Source organism: Chanodichthys erythropterus, chromosome 14 (genome assembly GCF_024489055.1).
Source record: "Chanodichthys erythropterus isolate Z2021 chromosome 14, ASM2448905v1, whole genome shotgun sequence".
Lineage (NCBI taxonomy): Eukaryota > Metazoa > Chordata > Actinopteri > Cypriniformes > Xenocyprididae > Chanodichthys > Chanodichthys erythropterus.
This window is the reverse complement of record NC_090234.1, coordinates 45166791-45189916: the sequence shown is the minus strand read 5'-3', so window position 1 is coordinate 45189916 and position 23126 is coordinate 45166791. Positions and strand designations below refer to the sequence as shown.

General features: G+C 36.3%; 1 protein-coding gene across 7 annotated transcripts in view; it reads left to right on the top strand.

The window, feature by feature from the left end:
- kalrna (kalirin RhoGEF kinase a) overlaps positions 1-23126 on the top strand; it is a 296510-nt gene that overhangs the window by 199629 nt on the left and 73755 nt on the right. For all 7 annotated transcript variants that reach the window (XM_067410582.1, XM_067410577.1, XM_067410579.1 and 4 more), the window contains 16 exons: positions 457-606; positions 913-1027; positions 1228-1343; positions 5211-5333; positions 5545-5727; positions 5832-5950; positions 6044-6110; positions 6399-6508; positions 6863-6932; positions 7444-7533; positions 8974-9066; positions 9147-9258; positions 9371-9561; positions 11844-11945; positions 12123-12265; positions 12785-12887. In XM_067410582.1, the coding sequence (XP_067266683.1) occupies positions 457-606; positions 913-1027; positions 1228-1343; positions 5211-5333; positions 5545-5727; positions 5832-5950; positions 6044-6110; positions 6399-6508; positions 6863-6932; positions 7444-7533; positions 8974-9066; positions 9147-9258; positions 9371-9561; positions 11844-11945; positions 12123-12265; positions 12785-12887 (1887 nt within the window). The remainder of the gene's footprint in view (positions 1-456; positions 607-912; positions 1028-1227; positions 1344-5210; positions 5334-5544; positions 5728-5831; positions 5951-6043; positions 6111-6398; positions 6509-6862; positions 6933-7443; positions 7534-8973; positions 9067-9146; positions 9259-9370; positions 9562-11843; positions 11946-12122; positions 12266-12784; positions 12888-23126) is intronic.

Genomic DNA, 23126 nt, shown 5'->3' with positions numbered 1-23126 from the left:
TGGATGCACTTTCTTCAGCTCATACTCACTGGTCCTGTTCACTGCCATTATAAAGCTTGGATTCATCAGGATATTTATTAATATAACTCCGATTGTGTTCATCAGATAGAAGAAAGTCATATACACCTAGGATGGCTTGAGGGAGTTTGGGGTAATTTTCATATTAAAGTGAACTAATCCTTTGAATACTCTTTTTAAAAGTTTGCTAATGTGTACTTCTTTTTCAAAAGATTTGGCAATTTTACTAGCAAGTACCTGTTGGCTAAGAGATGCAAAGTGGTCTTCTTCAAAAGGACTCAAATAATTTAATTAATATTAACACTGAGAAATTGTAATAAACATTCAATTGGAAATATTATTTAGACATATCATATCTGACCAACTAGTGACAACATCCCTGTTTCTAAATCTTGCCTATCTTCACAAACCCTGTGCATATGAATTGCTTATTCACAGGTGTGTAGTGTGCTGGAGAGTCTGGAGCAGGAGTACCGTCGAGATGAGGACTGGTGTGGAGCTCATGATAAACTGGGATCTTCAGCAGAGATGGATCATGTTCTGCCTCTCATCAGCAAACACCTGGAGCAGAAAGAGGCTTTTCTCAAGGTCACTTATGAATAAACAGCGATCTCTTAAACTCTCTCTCAGTCTCACACAAGCCCACATGAAGTTATCAACTGTATAATATCTATCGCAAAAGTGTCTCTTACAGTGCAACTTACAGAGAAGCAGGCACAATTTATACAATATAAACACATAAAGACACAATATATTTTTATTCAAATCTAATATTCAAAAAACTTTAAATCAAAAGCTTTCTAGAATCATGAGAAATAAAATCAGTCCAAGCGTTTGACTTTGTGTATGTGAGGGTCTGATTTAAATCTGTAAAGTCTGCTGTGGTTTTTTCAGGCATGTACTCTGGCCAGGCGAAATGCTGAGGTTTTTCTGAAATACATCCATCGTAATAACGTCAGCACTCAGGGGTCATCTAGCAACACCCGCGGTCCTGAGCAACAGGTCAAAGGTCAGAGCTTGTACTCTGTATTGTCATACCTAATTATGTCACAATCTGATCTGGTATTTGTGTGTCCATCTTTTCGTATTTTAAGCAGTTATTTTAGCTTTGAATTTTTCCTTTTCTCTCACAAAACATTCTTCATTTATCCAGTCATTCATTTATTCATGTTAAGCATTTGTAATGTGTGTTGTGTCGTGTTTGTATAGCCATCCTGAATGAACTGCTACAGAGGGAAAACAGAGTTCTGCATTTCTGGACCATGAAGAAGCGGCGTTTGGATCAGTGTCAGCAGTATGTGGTGTTTGAACACAGTGCCAAACAGGTGACAACACTGAACTACACTTATATTTGTGTGTATGTTTATATACTCCAGAAACTGCACTTTTTTGTTTGTGTATTTTTGTGGGTGTGCATATTGTGCTTTGTAAATGTATGTGTGTTCTAGAAGTCTAGGTGCGTTTATGTTTTTGTTGTTGTTTGTATTATTTATGATGAAAGAATGCTCCCGAAAAGGAAAGAAGAGATAATTTCACTTAAATTTTTAGTTTTTGGTAGAAAGCAATTGGCAATGTGAAACATTGTCACATCTTGGCAGGAAATGGAGAGGAGAAGAAAGGATCTAAATGCAGTTATCTCAAAAAAAACAAAAACAAAGGAGATAATCCAAAAGCAGATATCACAGGAGCAAACATGTGACAACAAGACAAAGAACTGAACAAACTAAGGGCCTTACATGCAGGATAGCTAATTAACAGAACTAGAGACAGGTGCTTAACATAATCTTTAACCAAGGAAACAAAATAGGATTGGGAACACAGGAAAAGATGAAAACGAACATAATCCTGACATAAGAAGGCTCGTCCTCACGCCATAAACTACAAACAAAGTCCAGATGAGGAGGGAGGGTGGGGGCTCTGTAGGAGGACGTGGCGGTGGAGAGGGATGCAACCAAGGCGGGACTGGCAGATAGAAACATCACAACGAAGATGACTAAGGGAGGAGCCATTGGAGGGAGGATCCAAATGACACCCTAGAGTACCACAAGAATAAAGGCGAAGTTGGGAGGTCCGACCACCAGCAGTGGAGCCAGGAGATTTGGAGACCCGGGTGGAGCCGAAGAGACAGAGACCAGGCAACACCGTAGGTCCTGGAGGCCAAGGCGGAGCCAGGGTGATGAGTGGCCAAGGTGCCAGAGCACTGAGGCGGACCCAGTGGGACAGAGGACCAAGGCAGAGCTAGAGGGAAGGCAGAGCATGATGGGGCTGAAAGGGTGGGGGAACAAGCCACAGCCGAATGCCTGTAAGGCAGAGCGATGACTGACCAAGGCGGAGCCAGAGGGATGAGGGAGCCGAGGGAATGAGGAGCCAAGGTGGAGCCAACTGGTCAATGAGCCAAGGTGGAATGATGGCTCGGGGGCCTGAGGCGGAGAAACTGGCTTGCTTAGGTTGAGGAGGCGGGAGAGGGAGGCTGGGTGGGACCATCACAGACAAAGGAAACTTGATGCTGGGCAACGAAACAGACTTGGTGCTGGGCAGTGAAGGAGACTGAAGGTTGGATGGGACCAGTGGAGGAGGGAGGACTTCAGATGGGACCAGGATATCTGTCCAGCCAGACAGGACCACCAGAGGAAGAAGGGGTTCATGGGTGGGGACAAGGGTGGGAACTGGCTCTGCTGAATCCCAGTCAATAAGCCAATCCTTGGTATCCAACTCCACAAATAATGTCAGGGGGACAGACATAGAAACCAACTCACACACCTGTTTAGTGGACATCAACCCCGAGATGGATGTGGCTTCAGACGTTGACTCCGGGGTGGGCATCGGGGTCAGTGACGGGTATTGGCACCGCTTCCATGGCGAGCATTGGCTCTGGGTCTGCAGGGTCCACTGGAGGATTAAGGGCGTTCTTGCCTGGAATAGGTACAGAGACTCTGGAGTAGGTGTCCTCCTGTAAGGGGGGATCCAGTCATCCACAATGCATATTCGATGTACTGAAGTAATGAGCACCTGGAATTCCCCATAGGCATCAGTCGGAGGAGGTGATCATCAAGCCCACTCCAAAAGCATGTCTTCAATGTTGTCATTCCAGCAAACCTGATGGCACAGTTCAAGAAAGTCTTAATAATCCTCCAGTGAACGTCTATGGTTAAGTGATAAAGGGACATAAGATGGTCCTCAGGGTGAAGGGCCACTGATACTAGATCCATTTGATCCGGTCTTGTGTTCTGTCACATCTGGGCAGGTAATAAAGAGGAGAAGAAAGGATTTAAATGCAGCTATCTTTATTAATAACGAAAAACTTAGAAGATAATCCAAATAGCAAAAATCACAGGAGTAAACACGTGGCAGAAAAATACTTTGTCCTTATATACACTGAATAGTTAATCAACAGAACTAGAGACAGGTGCTAAACAGCAACAGAACAGAACAGAACCAAAACACAATGAAACTAGCATACCCTGACACAGTGCTACAAACCTTGTTTACATTTCATAACAAAATAGGGCTGTCAATCAGTTAAAATTTAAATTGAAATCATTAGATTTTGATAATTAATCTAATTCATAGTATTTAATCAGATATACATCAACATTTGCTGAGCAAAGCCCCCACATTAAGATAATTCACATACAGTAACATTCACAAAGACGTGACATTATTGCATCAGCCAAAAGCATTACAGTATATAGATGTTACAAAAAGAGACTATAAGAATCATTATATTGATTGCTATCAATGGCCTGCAGTCCACAGTAATTCATTTTTGAACAGAACAGAGTTCGTCAGAGTGTATTGAGTTTGTCAATCTATCCAATGTAAACTTTGGACCTTTTACGCTGTATGCATTCATTTTTAATAAATGGCCACGTGACAGCAAAATACAGAGTTGTTTTTCATTGACATGCACAATGAATGTTGTGTTGTTAAGACTGCGAGACACAAAGTGATACACTGTAGTTCAGCCAGACCTCTGCATTCTTTTCTGTCTTGTTGTGCTCCATCTAGCAGTTTTATACACAAGAATATGACTGCAGAATTTGCAAAAACATGCTTTGAATTTATATGGTACTTCAAGCTTGTTGTTAATTTGCTTAAATATTGCATTTTTATAATTAGTGTACCAAATGAACACATTAAATTGACAACATTAAAAAATAATAGTGGAATTATATTTGAATAGATATTAGATTAGATTTATGGAAGCTTGCAATTGTGAGTTTATATATTACAATTCTGAGAAAAAAAGCCTGAATTATGAGTTTATATCTCACAATTCTGACTGAATTCTGACTTTTATTCTTCACAATTGAGCATTATAAAGAGTAGTGAGATAAAAAGTTGCAATTACCTTTTTTATTTTTTAATTCCGTGGCGGAAACAAGCTTCCATACTTATTAAAAAAAAAAAAAAAAAAAAAATATATATATATATATATATATATATATATGCTCCAGGCTTATATGTGGCCATTCTGAGTAAATTTTCACATTTGTGAAAGGAAAAAAAAAAAAAGAACACATTAAGCTCTAAAATGTATTGAAGAAGAATAGTGAAAATTTCATATTTTTTTGTATGCTGTTGTGTTTAGTGTTTACCAACTTCCCCAAGTCATAACTGAACAATTTATGACTTGTCAAAAAAATAAAAAACATTAAGCTTTGAAATGTATGGAAGAAAAATGGCAAAAATGCTGCCATTTGTAATACCAATGCATTAAATTCAAATCATTTGTTCAGACATTCATTTTTCAGACTATTTTCATGGTGTTTCTGTCTTTAGTGAAGTTAATAAACGTAATTTTGGGAGGAGTACGCCCATCTAATCTTCCAATTAATACCAAGGTATAAAACCAGCATCTTACCTCTTCCTGTTGTTAGTTCTTTCGGCATCCTTCCTCCTCCCCTTCTCCTCCTTTTTGTACAACTTTACCTGTTATAGGGGGCAATCGGAGCTTGAGTAGAATATCCTCTCCGAGCCACTCTATAGCAGACGGCAAGCCAAATCTGTTTACCACTTACGCTAAGATTATATGGGCACACAAACTGGTGAATTGGGTGTTTGTGATTTGGTGAATGTTTTGGTGTGTTTGAATCCCAGACCTCACATCCACAGAGTGCAGAATACTCTGCACAGACTGAGCGATGTGTTGAATTGGTTCATTTGATGGAGTCTGTCTGTCTCTGTGTCAGGCATTAGAGTGGATAGAAGAAGCAGGAGAGGTCTATCTCAGCACTCACACGTCCCCTGGAGACTCGGTGGAGAAAACTCAGGAACTGCTGAGAGAATATGAAGAATTCCGCATATCTGCCAAGGTACAGAGGCACAAACACTTCCCCTCACATCTTTCTTTTCCGTTTCATATTAGTCTCTAATGTGTGTCACATACTGCCACATGAACTCTTCAAACAAGTAATTCTCTGAGGGACATTTATAGATGCATGTTGTTTCTCTACGTGATGACTTATGTTGTGCATAAATGATCAAACCACACACTCACATGCATAATGTTCATGTGTGATGCAGCAAACTAAGGAGAAAGTGAAGATGTTGATCCAGCTGGCAGATAATTTTGTGGAGAAGGGACACATGCACGTCACCGAGCTGAAGAAGTGTGTGACGGCAGTGGACAAGCGTTACAGAGACTTCTCCCTGCGCATGGGCAAATACCGCTGCAGTCTGGAGAAAGCGCTGGGCATCAGCTCTGAGGTACTGCACTTATGCCACCTTCCCAGCAACACCTTACCTTATTAAAATTAACAATAATATGGATTTTTTTTCTTCTTTTTTTTCTGATTGTGTGTGCATTTCAGGATAATAAGGATCTGGAGTTGGATATCATTCCAGCCAGTCTAACTGACCCAGAGGTCAAACTGCGTGACCCCAACCACGAGGTGAACGAGGAAAAGAGGAAATCAGCCCGGAAGAAAGAGTAAGTGATCACACGCAGCCCCCAGCCAGTGCTTCCACACACACTTCACAAGATCAGACACTTATAATCCATATCTGGCTTGTGTTGTTGCAGGTTTATTATAGCAGAGCTGTTACAGACAGAAAAGGCTTATGTGAGGGACTTACATGAATGTTTAGAGGTAAGTGTTTCAGTTTTATTTATGATAATAAGTCATAATAAATAACTAAATATTTTTCCTACTCTACCTTTAAGTCTTTTCTATGTAAATCACCTTGATTTTGATTGGCTAACTTCAGTGTTCAGTGTACTGGGGATGGGGGTTTTTCTGCATAGTAAATCAAACTTCTTTATTTCAAAATATTATGCCTGTAGGATGCTAAAGGTCTTTACTGTACTGTGCATGAACTGTACATATTGCATTCCAATGATTGTAAATATTAAATTCCTGTGTTATTTTGTTTAATAGACATATTTGTGGGAGATGACCAACGGTGTAGAGGAAATTCCTTCAGGGATTGCCAACAAGGAGCACATCATTTTCGGAAACATTCAGGAGATTTATGACTTCCACAATAAGTGAGTTTTTTAATTCATTAACCTGTTAGTGTTCCAGCGTACCGCCTGGCGCCCACAGTACACATACAGTCAAAAGAGACCAAAACCATGCATATACTCCAAATGGTTCAAGAACAGCATGCAATTTACTTTGGGAATGTCTTTTTTTAGATGGGTTAGGCAGATTTTACAGGGGTTAAATCAAATAATAATGACATTATTAAGCCATAAGCCATCAGCATATACACAGTTTTCATATTTATCTGCAGATGAAAGACGTGAATATTATGCTTTCAAAAATTATACATATGCAAATTATGATATGGAAATGTAGTGATTATGATTCATTTGTATGTTGTTTTGTTTGTGTTGTAGTATATTCGTGAAAGAGCTGATCAATTATGAGCAGTTACCCGAGGATGTGGGGCATTGCTTTGTTACATGGGTGAGTGTTTTTCACTTGCATGTTATCACATTTTTTCAGGAAACGATTTATGTTGCTGTGCACATACATTTATTGGTGAAGAGTTCAATAAAAAAATGTATATAAAACTGTGTATGTATATATGTATTTATTTAAATAAATAAATTATGTGTAATAAGCAAATAACCCTAAACCAAACCCTAGCCCTAGTATGTATGTGTTTGTTAATTAATATTACTCAGAATCAGTACTTATTTGTATAATTAGACTGTAACATTGATAACTTTAAATAATGTATAACCTCATTAATTCATTCATTCATTCATTTTACTTCATTGCTGCTCATATGCACCAATTATTAGGACAGACTTAAAACTTTCAAGACCAGCTAAATGGTTTTTAACAGAGCAAGAATTAGAACAGACATTCTGTTGGTCGATGAACATTGTGAATATTCACTGGAATTATATATGGAAGATTTATTTGTTTGTCTTTGATATGCTAAATTTAAGCTTATGTGTTTGTGTTCCAGGCTGATAAGTTTAATATTTATGTGACGTACTGCAAAAACAAACCAGATTCCAGTCAGCTCATCCTGGAGCATGCTGGGAGTTTTTTTGACGTAAGTACACATCGGTTTTCTAAATCATTCAACTAATTTCATAGGCAAAGCCACAGACTTGAGACTAGCGGAATGTTCTCACTCAAAACAATGCCTGCTGCCTATAACGGCTGGTCTAGGATCAGTTTTCTCTGTAATAATCAGTGTTGGGTAAGTTACTCAAAAAAGTAATCCACTACAAATTACAAATTACTACATTAAAACTGTAATTTGATTACATTACTGATTACTGCATGTAAAAAGTAATCAGATTACTAATTACTTTACATTCAAGTTACTTTGAAAACCTATAAAACCTACAAAAATACACCACAAACTGAAACTCATAGTTCTTTCCGTAATTTAATATTACCTGAAAAATATTACAGAAGTATGAAAACAGCAACAGCAAAATATTTCAAATTAATCATCTGTAGGTAGCTTATTCATTCTAATTTAATCATAACAGTCACCTGAGGGCGCTCAACGACCACGTCATCTGTGAGCTGAGATTCTAACAAACTAAAAATAACTTTGTTAAAACTAATAAATATATGAAATATTACTTTGTAATATTTAATATTACTTTCTGTTCAAAGCTGAGTTCTGAACGCTTGTGAATCCACTCGTTATAACAAACAAAGTGTAGATATTATGTAAATAAAAGAAATTGATTGGGGCTTCTCACACTTTAAATAGTTAACCCTGGGTCATTCTAAACCCCAGGTAAACGGAATCCTGGGTTTGGCACCGTAATGCAGAGTTAACACCGCAAAAGCGGCTCTTAAACTGTTCCACAGCAGGGTTTCATAACCCTGGGTAAAAAGGGGTGCTAACCCCGCATCTAAATTACAAGTGTGAAACGCTCCTTTACCCGGGGTTAAAAGGGGTGTTTAGAATGACGATAACCCGGGGTTATATAGTCAGCTTCACTGATTATAACAGAACTTTTTGAGATTCCGATGAACTGAAATGAGTGATGGCTCTTTGCACGCTTTCTGCCATAAATCATGCATGCAGTAGCCAATGCTTGATTTCTGTCATAATTACCAGTGGTTTGTTAAGGTAGATGCTTTAGTAAATAATTTATTGGGAGAATTTACTGTATGCTGGGGTGTGTACAGTAGGTTTTGACACGTAACTTGAATGTATTTCATGGAAATAGTCGAAAATTTAAATGTTTTAAAGTGGAAGCACATGCGTATATGTCTAATTGAATTAACTCCAAAAATGTTGTGTCTTTTTTTATCTTCTGCAATTTGCCTGTGTGTTGGGTTTTTTAATATTATTGAAATGAAGTAAAATGAAATCAAATTGAAATTGAAATGACCTTATGCATGTTCAGCAGAGCACTATGAATTGACCAGTAGATGGACTCAGTGAGTCACTGAACAAGTGTCACTGTTACATTTACCACAGTGAGAGAATAGTTGAGAGAATCTTTCTGTCTGTTCTGAACAGGATATTCAGAAGAGACATGGTCTGGCCAACTCTATATCATCATACCTCATTAAACCTGTGCAGAGGATCACCAAATACCAGCTGCTGCTTAAGGTACAGTGTGTTTCCCAGGCATTGCTCTGATGAGAAGATCAGGTGTGGTGTTCAGTGCAGTACAGTATGTGTGCTTACAGGAGCTGCTGTCCTGCTGTGAAGAAGGCAAAGGTGAAATTAAAGATGGACTGGAGGTCATGCTGAGTGTGCCGAAGAGAGCCAACGACGCCATGCACGTCAGCATGCTGGAGGGTACAACACCACTGAATACACACAATCACACAGTTGTTGTCCTTTCTACTGATATGCTTAAATAAGCCTTAAACCTCTGACACAATGTTTTCTGCCCTCTGTCCCACGTCAGGTTTTGATGAGAATCTGGACGTTCAGGGTGAACTCATCCTGCAGGACACCTTCCAGGTGTGGGACCCCAAATCACTGATCCGTAAGGGCCGAGACCGCCACCTCTTCCTCTTTGAGATCTCCCTCATCTTCAGCAAAGAAATCAAAGACTCTGCGGGACGATCCAAATACATCTACAAGAACAAACTACTGGTACTGGTTATATCACTCTGTCTACACACACACATTATCACTTCACACAGGGCTCAACAGTAAGTGTGGCTCAGATGATGGTCACTTGCTTGGGTCAGTGCTCAGTCACTACAGTTTACATCCATTTATCATATACACTACAATTCAAAAGTTTGGGATCAGTAAGATGTTTTAAAGTTTTAAAGAGAAGTCACTTGCGGTGTGTTTGCTCACAAAGGTTGCATTTACTTGGTCAGAAATCCAGCAAAATTAGTAATACTGAGAAATAGTATTACAATTCAACCGTTTTCTAGTTGAATATACAGTGGGTATGGAAAGTATTCAGACCCCCTTAAATTTTTCACTCTTGCAGCCATTTGCTAAAATCATTTAAGTTAATTTTTTTTCCTCATTAATGTACACACAGCACCCCATATTGACAGAAAAACACAGAATTGTTGACCCAAAGATCACTGTGGCTGAGCTCCAGAGATGCAGTCGGGAGATGGGAGAAAGTTGTAGAAAGTCAGACCATCACTGCAGCCCTCCACCAGTCGGGGCTTTATGGCAGAGTGTCCCGACGGAAGCCTCTCCTCAGTGCAAGACACATGAAAGCCTGCATGGAGTTTGCTAAAAAACACCTGAAGGACTCCAAGATGGTGAGAAATAAGATTCTCTGGTCTGATGAGACTTAGATAGAACTTTTTGGCCTTAATGCTAAGCGTTATGTGTGGAGAAAACCAGGCACTGCTCATCACCTGTCCAATACAATCCCAACAGTGAAGCATGGTGGTGGCAGCATCATGCTGTGGTAGTGTTTTTCAGCTGCAGGGACAGGACGACTGGTTGCAATCAAGGGAAAGATAAATTCGGCCAAGTACAGGGATATCCTGGACGAAAACCTTCTCCAGAGTGCTGAGGACCTCAGACTGGGCCGAAGGTTTACCTTCCAACAAGACAATGACCCTAAGCACACAGCTAAAATAACGAAGGAATGGCTTCACAACAACTCTGTGACTGTTCTTGAATGGCCCAGCCAGAGCCCTGACTTAAACCCAATTGAGCGTCTCTGGACAGAACTAAAAATGGCTGTCCACCAACGTTTCCATCCAACCTGACAGAACTGGAGAGGATCTGCAAGGAGGAATGGCAGAGAAAAACTTGTTGCATCTTTCCCAAAAAGACTCATGGCTGTATTAGATCAAAAGGGTGCTTCTACTAAATACTGAGCAAAGGGTCTGAATACTTAGGGCCATGTGATATTTCAGTTTTTCTTTTTTAATAAATCTGCAAAAATGACAACAATTCTGTTTTTTTCTGTCAATATGGGGTGCTGTGTGTACATTAATGAGGGAAAAAAATGAACTTAAATGATTTTAGCAAATAGCTGCAATATAACAAAGAGTGACAAATTTAAGGGGGTCTGAATACTTTCCGTACCCACTGTAGTTTACAATGCAATTTACTTTTAGCATCATTACTCATGTCTTCAGTGTCACATGATCATTCCCAAATCATTCTAATAAGCTGATTTGCCGCTCAAGAAAATATGTCTTATTATTATCAATGTTGAAAACAGTTGTGCTGCTTAATAATTTTGTCTTTAATTTCACTTTTGATCAATTTAATGCATCCTTGCTGAATAAAAACATTGATTTTCTTGGAATAATTTTTGACACAAAAATAGTTTGAAATGAAATGAAAATGATGGGTTCAATGAAAATATAGCCAGTGCAATCAGAACAAATCTGAGCTGACAAAGACAGAAAAAAAAAACTAAATAAAATAAATTAAAAAATCCTTTTTGAGTCCTGGTTCAGATTATTGCAATGACATAAACGAAAGGAGAGCCCCATGGGAAGGTCAGTTAGTGCACACATGAACACAGTTATGTTTGAGTTTTACATTTCCCATCTGTTTTACCACATTGTGTAACTCTGTTAAGTGTTTCCACACATACCTGGAAGCAGCCAGCACAGGTGTGTGGACCAGATGGGGCGTTTGTCACCCCTCTCACTGTGTTCAATATGCCTGTGAACAGAGCCAGATGTGCCTTCGGTTTTTCTTCCGGTCATCTGGATTTGTCTCACAAACACCATTTAAGCCTCTACTTAAGATTCAGTATGGAAATGCTTTCAATTTTGTCAGACACATTTATTAGCGTTCCGCATTCACTTAAGTTCACATTTAGGTTATCTCACTCTTTAATACTCCATACTTTAATGCTTTTTAACATGTTTTCCATCAATACTGAATTTATTTAAATATCTTTGTGTGATGTTCTGCTTTTTATGTGTTTGCAGACATCTGAATTAGGGGTGACAGAACATGTGGAGGGAGACCCGTGTAAATTTGCCCTGTGGGTGGGACGCACACCCTCATCTGACAACAAGACGGTCCTCAAGGTAAATTATGCTCTCTGTTCTATTACTGATTTAATAATGAATCAATTATTTTTTAGAATAGTAAGTATTTGTAAACATGTTCCAATCTGTGAAACTGCTTATGAACAAAGATTTTGATAACTCAGATCTTACATTTCGAACTTAGATCTTCTGTTTAAAATGTGCATGACTGTTCAGGCGTCCAGTATTGAGGTGAAGCAAGAATGGATTAAAAACATCCGAGAGGTCATCCAGGAGAGAATCATTCACCTGAAGGGGGCGCTAAAGGAACCCATCCACATGCCCAAAGCACCAGCCAAACCCCGCAACAACAGCAAGAGGTCAGGCACACTTTACTATTGCATACAATACATCAATCCTAAAAATAAAACACTAAATTCAATCATTTAATCATAATCTCAGCTCTCATAATGGTTCTAAAAAGATACTGCAGTTATTCTGCTTTTTTGTTGTTGTTGTTGTTGTTCTCAAATATGTCACTTTGGATAAAAGCATCTGCTAAGTGACTTAATGTAAATGACATTAGTGACTAATGTAAATTCAATCTGTAGAATGACTGAGACGAAACACTACATCCATGAGGATTCATAACTATGGATGCATGATGTTACAGGAGCCTTTGTTCATTTGAAAACATTTGCCATATTGTCTCTCTTCATGTAAACTGCTTTTGCTAATTGAAATTTGTACATAGGAACTAAGGGTTTGCAGCGAAGCCAATATCTGTATCTGTATCTTTATCCAAAAAAAAAAAACAGATATGGGCGGGGCTTAAGGGTACATTTACACAACAATGGCATTTGACTAACAGGAACTTTTATTTGTGTGTTTGGTTGCAGGGACACTGGTGAGGATGCCGACAGTCAGGGAGATGGCAGCAGTCAGCCGGACACCATCTCCATCGCATCTAGAACCTCACAGAACACTATGGACAGTGACAAGGTACAAACACACAGATCTGACCTCTGACCTCTGGAGCTGCTCTCGCTTCTACACTAATCTCAGGTGCACTGTAGTCATTGGACTATCCCATCAAAGACGGCACACAGGGGAACATTTACCATCAGGTGCTAACGGAGACGTGATAACTAGCCAAACCTCGAGTCATTTAGGCATTCTTTAGAGGCAAATTTACATACTGTGCACATTATACAGTTGCAAGAAAAAGTATGTGAACCCCTTGCAGAATCTGTGAAAATGTGAATAATTTTAACAAAATAAGAGAGATTTTTTTTTATTTAGAGATTTTTTTTTAATTAGTACTGTCCTGAGTAAGATATTTTACATAAAATATTTTTTACATATAGTCCACAAGACAAAAAAATAGCTGAATTTATTAAAATTACCCCATTCAAAAGTTTGGGAACCCTTGATTCTTAATACTTTGTGTGGTTACCTGATGATCTTCGACTGTTTGTTTTGTGATGGTTGTTCATGAGTCCCTTGTTTGTCCTGAGCAGTTAAACTGAGCTCTGTTCTTCCGAAAAATACTCCAGGTCCTGCAAATTCTTCAGTTTTCCAGCATCTTTTGCATATTTTAACCCTTTCCAGCAGTGACTGAATGATTTTGAGATCCGTCTTTTCACACTGAGGACAACTGAGGGACTCAAACACAACTATTAAAAAAGGTTCAAACATTTTTTTTTTTTGAAACAATGAATTTGAAGATCAAGGTAAATTGTATTTAATCTGTCTTCTGGGAAACATGCAAGTCTCTTCTGTTGCTTCTGCAGGGCATTACTAAATGAAAAAAAAAAAAAAAAATGTTTGAACCTTTTTTAATAGTTGTGTTTGAGTCCTTCAATTGTCCTATATGCAGAAAAATCCTTGAAAACTGAAGAATTTGCAGGACCTGGAGTATTTTTCTGAAGAACAGAGCTCAGTTTAACTGCTCAGGACAAACAAGAGACTCATGAACAACCATCACAAAACAAAAAAACAGTCATAGATCATCCATGTAACCACACACAGTATGAAGAACCAATGATTCCCAATTTTTTTGAATGTGGTTATTTCAATAAATTCAGCTATTGTTTTTCTTGTTGACTATATATAAACATCTTTTATGTAAAATATCTTACTCAGGACAGTACTAAATAAAAAATAGCATGCATTTTGTATGATTTCTCTTTTTTCTTTAATTTTTCACATTTTCACAGATTCTGCAAGTGGTTCACATGCTTTTTCCCGCAACTGTATATATTCTGTATACGGTAAAAGTAGAGTGAGTATTTAGTAAGTATGCTATTCTAAACATTTCAGTGAAAGCCTATAGAGTGCTGAATTAAGCTATTATTCATCTTTCCTACAGGGATTTCAGAAAGTCTTTGTTAAAGCATTATAAGCCATGAACCAGGCCAGAGCTACTGGTGAAGCACAACATTACAAACATTTTATTAACATTTTATTTGAAGCAATAAAGTATTCGAAAATCAGAAAAGATGACAAAGGTACAAGACTGTGTACATAATGGCTTTAATGACGGAAAGAATTACAATCCCATGAAGCATTGCGAATGACACAATCGAATTAAAAAATGATGAAGTATAAAAGTAATGATTCAAAGTTGTTGATTATATCTATAGAAACAATATATTTTAAGTTCATTGCAAAGTATGTATATATACAGTGTATATACAAGGTTTTAAGTATTTTGAGAGCGTAGAGAGAGACCAACTCGATTACATCATTTGTGGTGCATCATGGGAGTGGCTGTACCCTGCAAGCTCTTTTGACTCATAACTCTCTGATTGATGGAATTTTCTGCACAGCATTATGGGTAATGTAGTTTTTAAACAGTATTTATTTTTTGAAAAGTTTGAAAAATGCAAACAGATGGCTTCAATAAAAGCTTAAACAATCGATTAACAACCTTGGAGCTCACAAAGAGTCTGTCTTAGGTTTGATAAGTTATCATAAAAAATCTTTTTTTTTTTTTTTCTTCCATAACACAACTGTTGGACACTATTGCTGAATTCAGAACTGCATTCTAGCATACTAATACCTTAATAAATATGGTAAAAATATTATAGTAAGAGTAGTATGCTAGTATTTGATTCCAAATCCAGCATCTCTTTCTACTAAAAATAAGACCCAAACTCCAGACTCCGCCCTGAAAAGTGTCAGGTGATCAGTGATTGACAGGTGTATGTCACACAGGGTTTCCTTGCTTTAGTTATGGAGCAGGGGCTGTCATGCTCCAGCACAGATGATGAGTACAGCGGTCATGAGTAAACAGATGTGTTAGACAGTCATGTACAGCCATGAAAAGTCTCTTCAAACTGTGTGCTGGATTCAGTCCTCATAGGAACTATGAGGCGCCCTATCAAATCAAAGTAAGACACATTTAACACGTGTCCTCCTAACAACATGTGTTTGTGCTTGTGTTTTAGGCAGTTTCATAATGGATTGTTTTGTTTTATGAGTTGTGCGTGTTTGTGTTGTGAGGTATGATTGGTTTGGAGATGACCACATCACTGTGACTTGCTTGAGAAGAACATGTTTTTCAAGAGTTTTACCAACTCTTGACTCTGTTTGAAGGAGTATCTTTCCTTTAAGGGCAGAAGATCCTGTTTGGATCTTAAAGTACTCTGTGTAATGCACTTACACTGTTGACAATGCTCTGCACTTTTGTGAGAGGAAGCACCAGAACTTATTAGTGTGTGGGTGACACTACTTTATAATGAGCCAGTGGAGTCTCGTAATGCAGTAAGGTGTTTTGGGACGGGTCATGATGGTTGACTACTTGAATAGACATCCAAAAAACAATTATTACTTGTGCTTGACAGTTGAGTTTTTCTAGATTTTTTTGTTTGTTTGTTTGTTTGTTTGTTTGTTAGTTTGGATTTAGACTGTCAGCATGCTAAAACTCTCTCATCCTCTTTAAATTTGTTTAAAGGGGGGGTTACGTGTTTTTTTTCTAGGCTTGATTGTGTTTTTGGGGCACAGTATAACATGTCTTAGTGCTTCGTTTTTTTGAAAACGCTGTATTTATCATATATTTTATCTCTATTCTACACCTCTGTTTCCACTGTCATATGAACGGCTCGTTTGACTTCCTGCTTCTATGAATCCACTCCCTCCAACATACGCAATGTGCTCAGATTGGTTGGCAGGTTGGTAACTGGCCCAGTCTATCGTGATTCGCTGAAGCGTCTGGAAACGCCACGCCCCTTACCATCCGTTATTACGCGCTTAGGTGGAAAGTAAATAAAAGCGCCTATATTGCTGTATCAAATTGAGCCGAATCAGACCCAGATGAAGAGGATAAAGCAGAACCTCTGCAATCGCGGCTTTTGAAGGATGTATATGAATGGTATTTCATTTAGTATTTGTGTCAAAGTGTTTAGATATGCTGTCACTGCTGTTTGTTAGCTTTCAATATACAGTTTTATCCTGATTAAAGCTTTCCTGTAGTAAATACATGCCTGAGTAGTCGCATTTTTGTAAAGGTATCTTTTAATTTATAGCATGAACAACAGTTTGTCTATGAACATAGAAGTTTGTTAATGTTTGTTGCACTAGAATTTAGCTAACTGGCTAGCAAAAACGAGTTGCTCTTTGTATATGTCCTAGATGCATTAAAAATAGCAACAGAACTATAACATTATGTTTAAAAGACATGTAAGTTACAAACAATAAAATGTACTTACAGTTTTAAGACAATAAACAGCAGCTTCTGCTTTTAAAGTAGGAACTGCTTCATCTTTCAGTAAAAGTCTTTGTGTAAATCCAGCATTGAACTGTTGTAGATTCTGGAAGCTTCTTCAGCGCCGCATCCAGTGTAGAAAATATCACAGATTATAATGGGTTCTATATCTTTTGATGCGTCGCGTCGTGCAGTTCGTGTTCGGTGTAAACAACTCTTCCGCTTTCATTATGCTGCGCCACATGGCCTCGCCCACTTTGTTGCGTGTTCCCGGGGGCAGTGTTTATGTTAATAGCAAGGGTTTATGATGTCACCAACCCGGGAAGAAGCTCGTTGTAGTCCAAACCAGCCATTTTTGTAGGCAATAAAATGCCATAACTTTAAAAGACAATATCTCCGTTTGCACTGAACTTTCAGCGCTGTAACTTTGCAGATACTGTTTATGCTCAAGCAGCAACATTACACACTAACTAAAGTTAAAAAAGTGAGATCGCATGTAACCACCCCTTTAATGGTTTCCTCAATCTGAGTGGTTAAAATGTGGTGGTTTCTTTAGAAATGCAATCTGAGAAAAAAAAAAAAAAAAACACTTAATTTATTGAGTTAGAGTGATCAAACAAAAAGCCACACCTTGGCTGTTTGCGGTCAAAACTGACCTACTGTATTGCTTTCCTCCAAGAAACTTTGCATTCTAGCACAAAACGTTTGTGATCCCCAACGTTCCATTTGCTCGCAAAACTACTGCGTTACCCCAAGAAACTTTGTGTTATTTCACAGAAGTATTGTGTTCCCCATTGAAACTTTAAAGTTAAAGTTTTGTGAACGATATATGTATATTTATATATATTTATATATGTATTTATTTATATTTATTTATTTATCAGTGCAGTGCAGTTGTGTTCTTAAATGAGGAGGCAAACAATGCCGTCAGTTTTTTTATTTTTTTTATAAATCAAATTTAAATTCATGTCCGTTACTTTTAACGTTGTCACATTTTCCTCATTAAATGAACATTACATTAACAAAGAAAAAAACCCAAATACAATTCTGTTCAATTTTGTATTTTTACATTAACTATGTAATTAATGTTCTATTTATTAAAACCAAGTCAATCTCATCAAGTTAGTATTTTAAGCATTTTCCAGTTTACAGAAACATCTTCTGATGCACAACTTTGGACACATCATCAGTGTCCATCACATCATCAATATATATATATATATATATATATTTCACATAGTACTACACATATATACTATGCATATCTATATTTATATATATACATAAATAAATAAATAAATAAAAAATTAATTAATTAATTAATTAAATAAAAAATAATATATATATATTATTTTTATTTAATTAATTAATTAATCATTTTTTATTTATTTATTTTATGTATATATATATATATATATGAGAGATAGAGATAGAGATATAGATATAGATATATAGATATATAGATATGCATAGTATATATGTGTAGTACTATGTGAAATTATATTATATATAAATAACTGTAAGCATCACTGCAAAACTGATACTTCAAGATGATTAAAGAAAAATAAAGCCTAAACTTTGATGAATAATAATATTGATGGATAATGTTCAAATGAGTATGCAAATGTTCAAAACATCAAATCTATAATTCTTAAACAGTTGGTAAAAGCAAAGAACACTTCAGCCATCTACTGGTCATTATTGCCATTTTGACCTGACATGAAGTTCTGTTAGTTTTCTTTCTTTCTTTTTTCTTTTTTCTTGTGTTTTTAAGCAGATGGCATTGATGTGACTCAGTACACAACTGATGAACTTCGGTAAAGTTGGTTTTATATTCAAACATTTTGGACTTCTGATAAATTCAGACTTTCCAATAAATGTGCAATAAATTAATGTTTGCGAATTTTAAGCAGCGACATGATATTGTCAACCAACAATTGTCAACTTACAACATTTTTCACAGTCGATCAAAATAGGCAAGTATTGTTTTAATAGCATATTTACTTGTGAATGTCCACTGAATGTCCAATGTAGTGTGATTAACAAGGCTATTGAATACGGATGTCCGAATGTGCGAATATAAAACCAACTTTACCGAAGTGACTGATGACTGATAATGATTTCTAAATGTTTCAATTTAAAGAAGTGTAGATTTTTTTTATTATCAAATTTTACTGTAGTGAAGTTTCAAAAGATTTCTTATTTGCTTATACAAATCATAGTAAAAGAACATACTTTTATTGTTTCCTGGAAATTAGTATTTTTCCTTTAAAAATAAATAAATAAATTTAAATAAAATCCAGCCAAGCACAATTATTTAGCAACTTAGGAAAGGTCAATTAGATCAAAAGTTTGTGAACAGTAAAAGTACAACAGTCTAGGAGGGTTAAAGTACCAGTTTTGTGAGGGAAAAAAAGACTTTGCTTGGCATCGATATGTCGCTAAAAAAATCATTAGATTGGTGTATGCTGAAAATGACCCTAAACTATCCTTGTCATACAGGGCTTTCTTAAGACCTTCTAGTCATTCAGACAACCCACTGACTAGACCCAATGTTGATTTAATAAATGTGTAGTTTTGCACATCCCAGTTTTGGCCTCATTTGAAACACATTTTTTAAAAATAGAACAATGACACATTCACGCACATACACACACATTGAGTGAGACACTGTTTCTATTGCTGCCTGTTTATTGTCTTTTACAAGCCCGACTGTCTGTTGGTCTTGTGGTCAGGGTTCAGCTTGTTGTGTGTTTGTAAATGGTTATTTTGTTCGGATTTTGAAAGCCCTTTAAAGCGACAGCATGTTTTCTGCACTGCTGGTACCTCAAAACGGTTTCCACACAGGTTTCTTTAATGTTCCTGTGCAGTATTGAGCTGGAGTCAGTTCTGTTGTTTTCAGGCTGATGTGAGCTAAGGACACAGTGTGTGTGGTGTGCATCTCTCTGGAATAAGAGTTTCCTTCATTCACTCACAACAGCTCAGGGGCTGTGTATTACTGTACACTGCGGAAATCACATTCATCATACTGCATAATGATGCTTTTATCCGTACAGCTCAGTGCTGAACGCATGTCACAAGACCATCACACACCATTTAATATTTCTTGCTGGCTTCATCTTAAAGATGAAACTGTGTTTAGCCCATAAAAAAAAAAAAAACAAAAAAAAAAAACATTCATTAGAATATATATTTTTGTCCCATGGCCATGGAATTATTCTAAAAGCAAATATGATTCTAGAAAGTTTTTTTTTAGTAGACAATCCATGTGTCTTTGATTTAATTCACTCCCAACAACAAGATTCAAGCAGCCATTCTTACGTTGTGATTTAAACCATATGTTGTGGGTTTCAAAGAAGTCACAAACTAACTATTCATGTCAAATTAAAGTAATACTGCTCGTACGGTATGCATCATATAACAAGGACTTGAACATTATTTTGCACACAATTTTAAAAGTTTAAAAACTAAACGATTACACTTGAAACAATTACATTTGCAGAAAGCACATACTTTGTGATAAAAATTAGATAAGATCCTAAATAATAAGCCATAGTTAGTGATAGTAAAGATCTATTTTAATTACTGATCTATTCAATCTATTAATAATTAATTTGTACAGTATATTTAGTTTGTGAATACAATGATATGAAAATTGGATGTTGTTGTAATGGGGTTTTTTTGGGGCATAATTTTGTTATACTGTTTGATCTGTGTGCTATTTGGTTACTATTTACTATTTTTTAACAGTGTTGTGGTGTTTACGGTCAGTTTTACAAACATCATGATAATTCATTATTAATTGAAATAACAGTTTAAATAAATACATTTGTGCAAGTTAAATTCTATTTTATTGTTTAAACTAAAACTTTGGTAACACTTTATAATAACTGCACACTATGAAGCATTAGTTAAGCATTAGTTAATAGTTAATTAATCACTTATAAAGCATTAATATACATTAGTAAGTAGTTTATAAATACAGCTATAATTGCTTTATTCTTGATTTATAAGCATATCTATAATGTGTTTAATAATTGTATTTTCATACTTTACTAATAATCAATTTATTATTTCTAAATTAAGTATTACATTATTTGCAAACCAGTTATTTAGGAGTTGTCAGTAGTTCATTTAGTAAGTTTAAGTAAATGATTAATAAATTATTTAAACATTCATTTATACATCTTATTATTTAGACACATAGTAATAGTTACTTAGTGTGCTAATAAATGTTTTATTAACACATATTCCTACTGCAATTCATGATTAATTCAGGTAATTATAAAACATTTAGAAGTTGTCAGTTAACTATTTTTGTGAGCTCATCTAAAGTGAGGACTATTTATGCTTTGTAAAGCTTTTATAAATGAGATTTAAAGGTTCAGTGATCTTCTGCACTGCTGTTCTCTAATTTTTAAAGTTAGTACTGAGGTAGTTTTGACACTAGGAATATGTTAATAAAGCATTTATTAACACACTGAGTAACTAATACTATATGTCTAAATAATAAGATGCATAAATGTACATTTAAATATTTTATTAATCATTTACTTACACTTCCTAAATGATCTTATGAACCACTGACAACTCCTAAATTACTGCTTTGTGAATCATGTAATACATAATTTAAAAATGATAAATTGATCATTAATAAAGTATGAAAATACAATTATTAAACTCATTATAGATATGCTTATAAATCAAGAACAACGCATTTATAGCTGTATTCATAAATGGCTTACTAATGTCTATTAATGTTTTATAAATGATGAATTAACTATTTACTAATGCTTAACTAATGCTTCATAGCGTGAGTTATTCTAAAGTGTTACCAAAACTTAAGTTGCACACATTGTTTTGTTGAGTTCTGTTGACATAATAATGTTGATCATTACATCGACTTAATATTGTTTGTAAAATAAACTCAAATTTCTGCTTGACATTTAAACGTTATGCTTGACATTTTAAAAGTGTTTCTGTAATGTTGAAGTTTTTGTGGTTATCATTGTGCTGAAGAGTAGATACATGAAGGTAAATACTACTGACTCTATAAGCTAATGCCAGTGACAAAAAAAAAATCTTACTAGTTTATTAAATATACATTTTAAAAACATTATGTTAGCATGTGATATGATAGCTTTTGATTTTAACTGAAATAGAAAAGATTAATTGGTTCCAGGGCTACAATTCTGGTAGTTGGAACAACTTAATTTTTGTTGAGTAATCAACTTTAAAAAAATTGTTTATGCTACAAATCAAGTTACTCTAACTCAATGTAGCTTGTTGGTGGAATGTAAATTCACTCAAAGTTGTCATAACTGAAATTGATGCAAACTGTTGTTTTTGTTTTTTCAGCCAACACAGTATTTTTTAGTGTATACAAAATTATTATCCCCATTTTTTAAATTCATATATATAAAATTCAATAATATTTTGTCCACTGAACTAGTAATCTGTGGCCGTTGCATAATCTGCTTAGACTAGTTTTACAAGTTAGTCATCTAATCTTTAAAACTGGACATAACTTTAAGTCAGTTATAGCTTGGTCTAATTTGAATCCGAAAAGTTAGACTGATTACTCATTGGCTAACATAGTGGTTACGTTTATGCAATTTCCTGTCACCTTAACATACAGGCATGAGGACAGGTGGACGACAAAGACAAATACAGACAGCCAAAGTGTTCTGGCGTTCATGCATGAGAAGAGCTGCACTGCTGAACGCTGAACTAAACCAATCAGAGACGCTTTAGAGAGAGAGAAACAGAGGGAGGGAGGAGAGAGAGAGAGAGAAAGCACAGATAGTCATAGAAGAAGGACAGATAAGTCGTCATGCCAAAGTGGATGAGTTTTAAACTTTTCAAAGAGAGCAGTCGTGTAAGTGAAATGCATGTTTTTCTATTTCTTTCTTAACTCAAGTGCCAAGTGTGGTATAAAGATCTGTGTGTGTGTGTGTGTGTGTGTGTGTGTGTGTGTGTGTGTGTGTGTGTGTGTGTGTGTGTGTGTGTGTGTGTGTGTGTGTGTGTGTGTGTGTGTGTGTGTGTGTGTGTGTGTGTGTGTGTGTGTGTGTGTGTGTGTGTGTGTGTGTGTGTGTGTGTGAGAGAGAGAGAAAGAGAAAGAGAGACATCAGGGTTTTATTGAAAGACCTTGAGAGCCGGTTGTCTGTTGTCATGCTGGTTAAAGGTGCGGAGGCTAGTTATTTTTTTATTTGCTGCGCTGTGAACTGAATAAACATTTTTTTGGATAGGTGTTATTTCCACTGTTGTTTGTATTGTTTTTAGAGTTATAGTTTGTGATAGTGTAAAGTGTATTATGTGAAATGAGTTTTATTGAAGCACAACAGCTGTCCCTCAGATATGTCCATATATGTGTGTCAGTCAGCGCTACAGCCTTCCATAAAAACATTTACATGTCAAGCTGAGGTTGATAGCGGTGGCAGGAAACGGTTTGTTAACACAGTCGACTCATACCGACATAATCTCCCAAACACACCCTCTTTTTACTATCACATTTAAAGGGATAGTTCACTCAG